The 8,974-nt window shown below is 52.8% G+C and overlaps 1 protein-coding gene across 1 annotated transcript; it reads right to left on the bottom strand.

Moving 5' to 3' along the window:
* Nucleotides 1-1,459: 1,459 nt before the first annotated feature.
* On the bottom strand, nucleotides 1,460-5,291 carry ZFP36L1 (ZFP36 ring finger protein like 1). The gene is made up of 2 exons (XM_027717049.2): nucleotides 4,813-5,291; nucleotides 1,460-4,000 (listed from the first exon to the last, which is right to left on the bottom strand). Exons 1-2 carry the CDS (start codon nucleotides 4,867-4,869, stop codon nucleotides 3,050-3,052), a joined length of 1,008 nt encoding a protein of 335 aa, XP_027572850.2. The 5' UTR covers nucleotides 4,870-5,291; the 3' UTR covers nucleotides 1,460-3,049.
* Between the last annotated feature and the right edge of the window lie 3,683 nt (nucleotides 5,292-8,974).

The following is an 8,974-nucleotide window of genomic DNA, read 5'->3' on the forward strand; positions in this document are numbered from 1 at the left end:
AAGACCTACTTTTAGCACAGCTTCCCAGTTGTTTGTCATACCGATAGCACTGTGCAACTGATACAGCTATTTCATCAATTATTAACTGGGCAAAGGCTATTTGTTTGAAGAGCTGCACAGAAAGTCCAGAGTGGAAGCAAGCAGTTTCAAGCTTCACGTGCATGCTCTGCAATAGGCTTGGAATCCTCTCCAGATCAGGTACATCTCACTCTTCAGAGACTGACAGCTTGGCTTCCAGCAGCAGGGAAGGAAGCACACTTGGGTGCCTGCTGCAACGGCAGTCTCGGCAGTCTCACAGGCGGAAGCCCATCCCTCACATGGGGCTCTTTGCCTTTATGCCCAGGAGCAAGGCTGTGCTCAACAGTACTGCTCAGTCGGCCATAGAGCTGCGCCCAAGGCTCTTGTCTCAGGGATCAGCACGCAGACCACACCACATGCTAGTTACATCAGTATCTGCCAGCAAACTCACCATACAGCTTTTGCAGTGTTCAAGGGAAGCAGCTTCTACCAGCCACGCTCCTCTTCCTCCATCTTTCCTCCACCCAGCTCAACTTCAGTGCTGCACCACAGAAGTAAGTGTGTTGCACAAAGCCAACAGCTGAGAAGGTGCACTGGCGTAAGCCTTGAGCTATCTTACAGCTTTTGTTTGGCAGGAACTTTTCCAACATGAATTAGGGAATCTCTCCTGAACACTGAGGCATGTTAAGACAGTTGAAGGATCAGTGGTTTGGCAGCAATATTCCAGCCCTGATTTGGAAGCAAAAGCTTGCTCGATAGAAAAGCTCAAAGATAATAACACAAGTCAAGACTATGTGCAGTGCTGGCAAGGAAGTGTTCCGAAACAAAACCAATGGTTTTGGAAGTTTCTGGGATTGCTGATGCTTCAAGATGTACAAGGGCTTAAATGCGATAGCAGTGTAATGTGTGCATACAATGAGACTTTGCTGGGGGCTCACGTTCCTCTCCCACGTGAACACCAAACAGCCCTGCTGTGCAAGCAGACCAGTACCACTAACAAGTCAGAACTGATATTTGGGCTAACACTTCAACATACCACTTTAGCCTCGCTCATAACACACATAAGCTCTCCTTGAAGGGGAGGGAGCTGTGCAGGAACACAAAACACACAAGGAACAAAAGCCAAACCAAGGTTTAAGCCACACTGATCAGAAAGAACTTTGCGGGAACAGACCAAGCAACACAAGATAGGAGGAGCACTCTGTAAGAGACAGAGAAGGTTAGAGGCCACCAGGGCAGGTCACATCAGATATTTGCTGCTATTGATCTGCGCACCCATGCACTTGCAGGGCTGGTCCACTGAATCAGTGAGGGATGATGGAGGGATGCCTGAGCACAGAGTGGGCACCTCAAGGGTCAAGAGAAGGGAAGCATCTGCATTTGTGGGGTTGTCTAAAACCAGTCCCTCAATTTTTGCAAGTAAAACCAGCTCCACTGTCAGTTTCTTGAAAAAACTTGGGGTTTATTGATTTAAACTGCAAACAGTCATTACAAAAGAGATTTTCTTTTAAATAAACTCACACAAAGAGGAAGAAAAAGCAACGTAGCGAACAGTAATGGGGAAAAAAAGTTACATTCATTTTTCTCTTTGTGCCAGTCCCATTCACCTTGGCAAGGAAAATTCCAAACTTGGAATACAGAAATGCAAAGACAAACTGTATTTGGAATGTCTTCAGATAGGCACTTTGAGCCCAAGGCTTTTCTCCTTGAAGAATCTTTACAATAAAAGGAAGAAAAAGGTCTTCCTTCCATGCTTCTCACAACAGAGCTCAGGTATGTACATTCTAAAGCCCAGGCAAGACCTGGGAGAGGGGAAGAGAAGGAGAAGAGAAAAGGCAAAGAAGCACATTAACTCCATTTGCAGTCCAACACAAAAAAAAGGGAGAGGGAATTCTAAAATAAATAATCCAAACACAGTTTTTGCATTTTTTTAAATTAATTTTTCATTTTTTAAAATAAAATAACCAAAAAAGTGTAAAGTTACAAAAAAATGTCATTGTAGTATAATATATTAAACTGTGGGGAAAAAAAAGGAAAAAAAGACACTTCACAATCTTAAGATTAATATGGAAGATCATAATTTAAACATAAAAGAATATATTCTATGGATTCATCATCCCGATAAATATGAACAAAATTAAAAAGCATAGGTTTCGGCAATAAATACGTTTTGATAAGTTAAATAAGCTTTTTATATTGTTGTGCAGTGACAAGCAAAATTTGCTCTCCAATTTCTGAAAAGTTATACAAAATTAAAAACCCAGAAAAAATAATAAAAAGCTTGGCGTGAGTGCTCTAAGATAGATCTAAAGTACTCTAGAGCAAAACCATTAAAGCTATGTCTACTGGAACTTTGTTTACACGAACTTGTGTGTGTGTGTGGAATGACTTCTGTTGGCCCCACCCCCTCTCTTCCTTTATTTGTTTTAAGATGTCACATGTATACATGGGGAAGTTTTAGCACCAAAATCAAGTCTCTCATAGTCCATCTTTTTTTTACTTTCTCTCTTTTTGTGTGTGTGTGTTTTGTTTTCTTCCTCACAGTCGAAGTCCCACTCATGTTACAATCTTTGTCCGTTCTCAGCTTTTCTTCCCGCAGACCTGAGCAGATCCAGGCAAGATTTAGTCTTTAAGGGGAGAGGAGAAAAAGGACTGGATGTTAACGCTTGCCCACATGCCTGCAGTCTAGCAGAAACTGGCCAGTCAGGAAGGGACTGGGAGAAGGTGATGCAGTACATGGCCAGTGGAGGGAGCTGAATTCGGACATTTCCTGCACATCTGGAAGTGCACAGAGCTGCTGGTGCCCTCTGCAGCTGGAGAGGTAATACAGTCACAGTGAAAGTGTTAAAAGGCACTAACTTTGTAAACGTTATTGCTTTTCATCGTAATTTGGCACTTAAGGTTTAAGCCAGTGGGTATATGGCAGGCAGGTGGACATGTTAACATCCAGCTCAGACTACTTGGGAGAGGGTGGGGGGAGTTCAGCTTAACATCGTAATAGATGTGGGGAGGGGCAAGAGGAAACCCCAGATTAGTCGTCGGAGATGGAGAGTCTGCTGAAGATGGGAAGACGTCTTGAGGTGTCCAGGATAGGGGAATCTGAGCCGCTGTGGCTGCTGCTGGAGCTGCTCAGATAGCCCTCCTGGTCAGAGAGGGAGTCCTGAGGACTGGGTGGCGAGTCAAACATGTTGGGGGACTCGGACATGGGCCTGAACAAGAAGGTGGGGGGGGGGCTCCCACCGGGCACCTGCACCCCCATGCTGGGGGCGAAAAGACTGACCAGCTCCTGGCTGGAGAAGGTGAAGGGGTTGCTGGCGCAGTCAGGCAAGGTGGGGGAGCCCAGCAGGTCGTCGGCGCTCAACATGGGCGGCGGGGTGATGGAAGTGGGGCTGTCCAGCAGCCCGCTGGCAGCAGTGCTGGGGAAGCCGGCAAAGCTGAAGCTGTGCTGCAGGCGGGGTCTGTCGGCGACGGCGGGCTCCCGGCTCCCCGCCACAGCGCGGCGCTCCTCCGCGTTGTGGATGAAGTGGCAGCGCGGACCATAGGGGCAGAAGCCGATGGTGTGGAAAGTGCGGCAGAGCTCGGTCTTGTACTTGGGGTGGCGGGTGAGGCTACGCAGCTCGTGGATGCCGTGGGCGAACTGGCACTTGTCGCCGTACTTGCAGGCGCCGTTCTCCTCAAAGGGGCGGCACAGCTCCGTCTTGTAGCGGCTGGAGTTGACCTGTCCCCCGGGCTGTTTCTGCTGCAGCAGGCGCTCGCCGCCCTCGGAGAAGGAGCGGTCCCGGAAGCGGCTTTCCCGGGGGCTCAGCATGGGAGCCGGCTCCCCTTTCAGGCTGCTGAGGCGCTGGTTCTGATGACACTTGGAGTTGGGCAGAGTGACAGAGTGCCTCCTAGAGAAACCGCCGCCTGCTGGGGTGCCCACCGCCTTCCTGTCCAGCAGGCACCCGCTGACACCCGAGGGGCTGTAATTCAACATCTTGTTGCTCTACGGGGAGAAAGGAAGGGCCGGTCACTGCCACTGCCACCACCTTCTTCGGCGTCCCCATGCAGCCCTGGAAGCGTGGCACGGCACCTCACCGCCTCCCACAGCCGCGGCCGTGGGAGCGGCGGCCGCCCTGCCCTGACGGCTCCCCCGCTCCCTCCCTCCCTCCGCAGCCACATCTGCTGCAGCCCCCTTCGCCGCTCCACCCGAGGGCCCCGGGCCGCCCCTCCCCGTCCCTGGCGCAGCGCGGTCACGGAGCGAGCGGAGCGCCAGGCGCGGGGGGGCCGCTGACAGCGCCCGAAAACGCCGCGCGGCTGGAGCGCTTTCCTGGGAGCGCCCCCGGGGACGGCGGCGCGCGGGAAGGGAAGGGCAGCGCGCGGCGCGGCGCCCGCCCAACCGCTCCCGCCCAGCCCCCGCCGCCCCGTGCCCCGCGCGGCCCCGCGAGGGGCGGCCGAACCCCGCGGGGACGGAGCTCGCCCGGCCCCGCGGCAGCGCCGCCGCCCGCCGCGCCGCGCCCGGGCGTGTTGAAGCGCGGCGGCCCCAGGGGCACGGGAAGGATACGGCCCCCCCGCTCGGCGCCGCGGCCGAGCCCGCCAGGAGTGCGGGGCGGTTTCCCCATTCCGGAGCGGCAGAGGCGGGAAGCATGGGCGGGAAACCCCCGCGCCCCGATGCCCGTGCTCGGTCCCCGCCCTGCGCCCTCCGGTCCCTTGCTCACGACCAGAAAACGGGGAAAAAAACCCCAACAAAACAACACGAACCCCAAAGAAGCTGGACAGTCCCGGAGTTGGTGGCGCAGCCCCCACCGGCCCCCTTACCTTGCATAAAACTTCGCTCAAGTCGAAGATGGTGGGCGACACGAGGGCTGTGGACATCTTCGGCAAGCGAGGGGGGAAGCGAGTGGGGCAGCGGCACTCGGACACGAGGAGTCACGGCGTGGGTAAGGCACAGCCTCCAGCGCCCCGGCTCGCAGCCTCCCCCCGCTGCTACTGATGCCGCCACCAGCCCACCCAGCCGCCGCGCTCGCTCCTAGCTTCCAGCGGGTCGAGGAAGGCTCAACTTATAAAGTTTCGGACTTACCCCAGGAGGAGGAGCCGGCGGTGGGAGGAAGGGGAGGAGGTGGAGGAGGACAGGGTGATTGACACCGCGACTGAATCACCCGGGCGGGCAGGCCCAGAAAAACTTTCGGGAGGAAGGAGGGAGGAGGGACGGGGGGGGGGTGAAGAACGCGAAGCGGCTGCGGGGGGGTGGCTGTGCCGGCCGGGCCGCGCCCCGCCCCGCGCTGCTCCGGAGGGGGCGGTTGTGTGGCCGCACCGACTGACTCCGCGCGCCTCTGCGCGGGCGCGTCCGCGTGCCTGTGCGGTGACCGCGAGTGTGCGCGCGTATTTGCGCGCGCCCCCGTCCGCGCGTCTCCACGTTGTGCGCGTGCGTATCCGCGTGCGCGCGCGTGTGTAGCGCGGGGCGCGGCTCGGGGTGGGCGCGCTCCCTTCCGCCCTCCGCGCGGTGGGGGTAGCGCGCGCGGCTGTTCCGTCCCGTCCCGTCCCGTCCCGTCCCGTCCCGCGCCCAGCGGCCGGGCCGGGCCCCGCTTCGGCAGCTCCGCGCTCGCCGGACGTTTTTTTCCCGCGAAAATCCATTGGGGTTCGGTCTGCTTGGATTTAAATTGATCGAATCTGTGTTCGGTGCGGCCGCTTGCCCGGAGTTTGTGCGCGCTGCCGGGCTTTGTGTTGACCGCCCCCGCTCCCCGCCCCCCATAGCCTTACTCCTTTTTTCCAGTTTTTAATGAAACCTGGCAAGTTCTACAAGGGGAAATAGCTTACATCCACATTAATTTAAATTGTTAAAAGACGCCCTTTAAAAGGGCGTTTGATAAATCTTGCCTTTTCTCCCCAAAGAGTCCTCTTCCGGTCCCCAGAACTCAACATTGTAAAACTGAAAAAGAAAAGAAAGGCTCTAAGCAAGTAATCTGTTCCAGGTTTTAGTAGACAAAGTATGATTCAATGATTCATTCTGATCTCGATACGAGGGGAGGGAGGGGGAAGATGGTGGCAGTTTGTGTAAAAATAAAAATGAGCTGAACTGCTCAAGGCTTATCAGTACCAGAGTGCCTCAGCTCCCAGTCTCTGCCCGTTTATCCCCTTTAGTCCCAGCTGAGGCGACGCTCTTCCCAACTATAACTTCAGTGGGTGTTTCCCCTAAGGCTGAGCAATGGCATCTGGGCCCTCTGCCCCGCGCAGGCGGGAGAGGGGGGCCCAGACTGGCGCTGCAGGCTCTTCCTCCAGCCCTGCGATTCTGCTTGGCTGGGAGAACAGAAACCCCTGAGTTCGGCTGCAGAGCGCTGACCCGAGCAGCCATTGCACTGAAAACTTCAAACGAATGATCCACTTCCTCCTCTGTTTGCTTTGGAGTCGCGGGATCTGGACTTTGCACTGGCAGCTGATCTTTTTCCCCTCCTTTGGTCTTCAAGAACAGCCAAAATAACCAACTGAAACCCCCACAGGCTCAGGCTATTCCAGATTTCTACTATTATTATTATTTACTTAGGGAGAGCAATCGGGTTCCTCGAATTTCCTTCTCTTTATAGTTTCTTTTTTTCCCCTCGCCTTGGCCAGAAGTGAGGAGTAGGGGAGTGAACAGCCTATTATTTTCTGCAGTTGTTTACTCGTTCTGTAGATGGTGCTTGTTCCCAGGGCTCTGAGCTTCTCTATAATTAAACCCATTTTAATTGTTAGGTTAGAAACGTCATTTCGGGGACTTTCCAAGAGTTACCGAGAAAGCCAGCCGAGATAACTATTTCACTACCGAGTCGCTCCCAGCCTGTTTTTTGCGTGGTTCCTCCCTGTCGGCCCACCAGGGTGCAAGGCTGAACTCAGTGCAAGAGAGACGAGAGCCCAGGGCTGGCAGCTCCTCTACCAGCACAGCCGTCCACCCCTGCTGCTTTTGTGTTATTCGCTTGCACCGTATGCATTTGTTTTGGAAACTTGGAGTTTAAGGTTGCACATTTCCATGGATCAAGCAGCAAAAGCTGAAGCTGAGAAGGAATTTTTTTCCAGTGATTTAGCTTGGCAAACCCCGACTCCACGGTGGTCTGCCTTGCATTGCCTGCGCACATGCTCGTTGAGAAATTTAGCTGCTCGCCCCACCTCGTGGCTAAAAGTCAGAGCCCTCCGGGCCAGAGTGGGAATTTGTGTGGGCATGAATTCACACCAAGCAGAGGAATGAAAAAATCAGAGCCTTGCACCACCCGCCAGAGCCGTGCCAGAACTTTTGATAAATGCAAATGAATTAAGATAGGTAAATGAATAAATGAAAGTCGATTATTAAAGAAGATTACTGAAAAAGTGAATGAATGCAATGCCATGCTCACTAGCCTTCTCATGTGGGTCAATCTGTCCAGGCCCAGCACATTCCAGCTGGGATACTATAGCTGGGCATGGGAAGTGGGAATAAATGTCTAGGACCTCCCAAGCCATTCCCAAACTTGTCCTCAGCACCGGAGCAGCTTCTGGAGCATTCACCTTCCCTGGTTCCAGTGCAAGCAGATGCTAAACTTGTCTCAAAATACAGAGGGATAAGATTCTGCATCAGACCTGTATACACATTTAACAGTGGAATTAAGAAACACTTTCCTGAATGAGAGCTGAAATAGGCCAGAGTAGCTAGAAAATGGGGAAGAAACAGGGGGCAGTGAATGAGATGATAAAGGCAGGAGTTTTAAAGGATTCGTTTTTCCAGTCGCTTGTGTGTATAAAACTTTGGGCTCGTTGGCACATGGTGCTGTGGAGGTCAAAAGTATAAACTGGGTCAAAAAAGCAATTTGACAAATTTATGGAGGAAAAGTCCCCGGAGGTTTACTAAAGGCAAAGGGAAACCTCTGCAACATGTTGCTGGACAATGCACAGCAGAAGTATCACTCTCTCATTCCCCTGTTTTTCCCCGTTAGCATTGGCTGCTCTTGGAGGAAAACCACAACAGACCTTTGACCTGATCCAGTTTGATTATTTTTACATAGTTAGGGTCTACTTTTCAGCTTTATACTCTGTCTAACCCTAATGGGCTTGGACGTGCGTGTGCCTCACAAATTTGGGATTAGCTGTGCAATGTCAGGTTGTTTGGGACAGCCAGGAGAAAAGCACTGGGAAGTACAAATCAGCGCTGTCTCGTCCTCGAGCTGCTGGGCACTGTTTCACATGCTGCCTTCTGCTAAAGGCTGGAGAACAGTCTCGTGGGGTGGCTGCACTGTTTACCCAGTTTCACTCCCCATCAGGGTACTAAGAGGTTACTTTGAGCATCAAGTATAACCTGAATCCAAGTGCCAGCTTTGTCACAAATATATTTGATGATGGTACAGCTCCCATAGCAACAGAAGAAGGTTGCTATCTTAAGGCACCTGCACTTCATCGGGAGCTGTTTGGCAGTAGAAAGTCTGCAGGTTTGCTTGCGTCAGAGTTACTGAGCAAGAACATGAGTACAAAAAGTCTGAATTGTTGAAAACAAGGTGGGGGTGGGGTGGTTTGGTTTGTTCCCCCTCCTACCGCTTAGTTCCCAAAGTTTCAAAGTAGGAAAGGAAGTGCTTTCGTCATGAGCAAGGTTTTCCCCTGTGAGTTTCACATGATCTGGGCACTTCACTCCCTTGCTCACATGGGAATCTTCAGGTAAATAGACATGTCCTTTTTGTTTTGGTGCTCTGGTGTACAGAGGCTGAGGACACAGCAAGGACAAATCTCCTGCTTTTAATTTTGCTGAGGGTGTAAAATGAGTCGAGGCTTTCTGCAGTCACTATTCTATTCATATCTTTTGTGTCCGATGCTATATTTGTTGGCTGTGCCCCTGGAGGTGGAGGTGTGGAAGTGCGTTTCTGCTGGTCTTTGCAAGCGGTGTAGATGTTTCCTCTGTTCCAGGCACCACCTCAGACGCTGCGGCCTTACAGGAGGAGTAGGCGGATGTCAGCGTGGCCATTTCTCACCTGTCTGTAACTTTTTA

The sequence above is a fragment of the Pipra filicauda genome, unplaced genomic scaffold (assembly GCF_003945595.2).
Source record: "Pipra filicauda isolate LSUMZ 115617 unplaced genomic scaffold, ASM394559v2 scaffold6_size6359152_pilon, whole genome shotgun sequence".
In the NCBI taxonomy this organism is placed as follows: Eukaryota; Metazoa; Chordata; class Aves; order Passeriformes; family Pipridae; genus Pipra; species Pipra filicauda.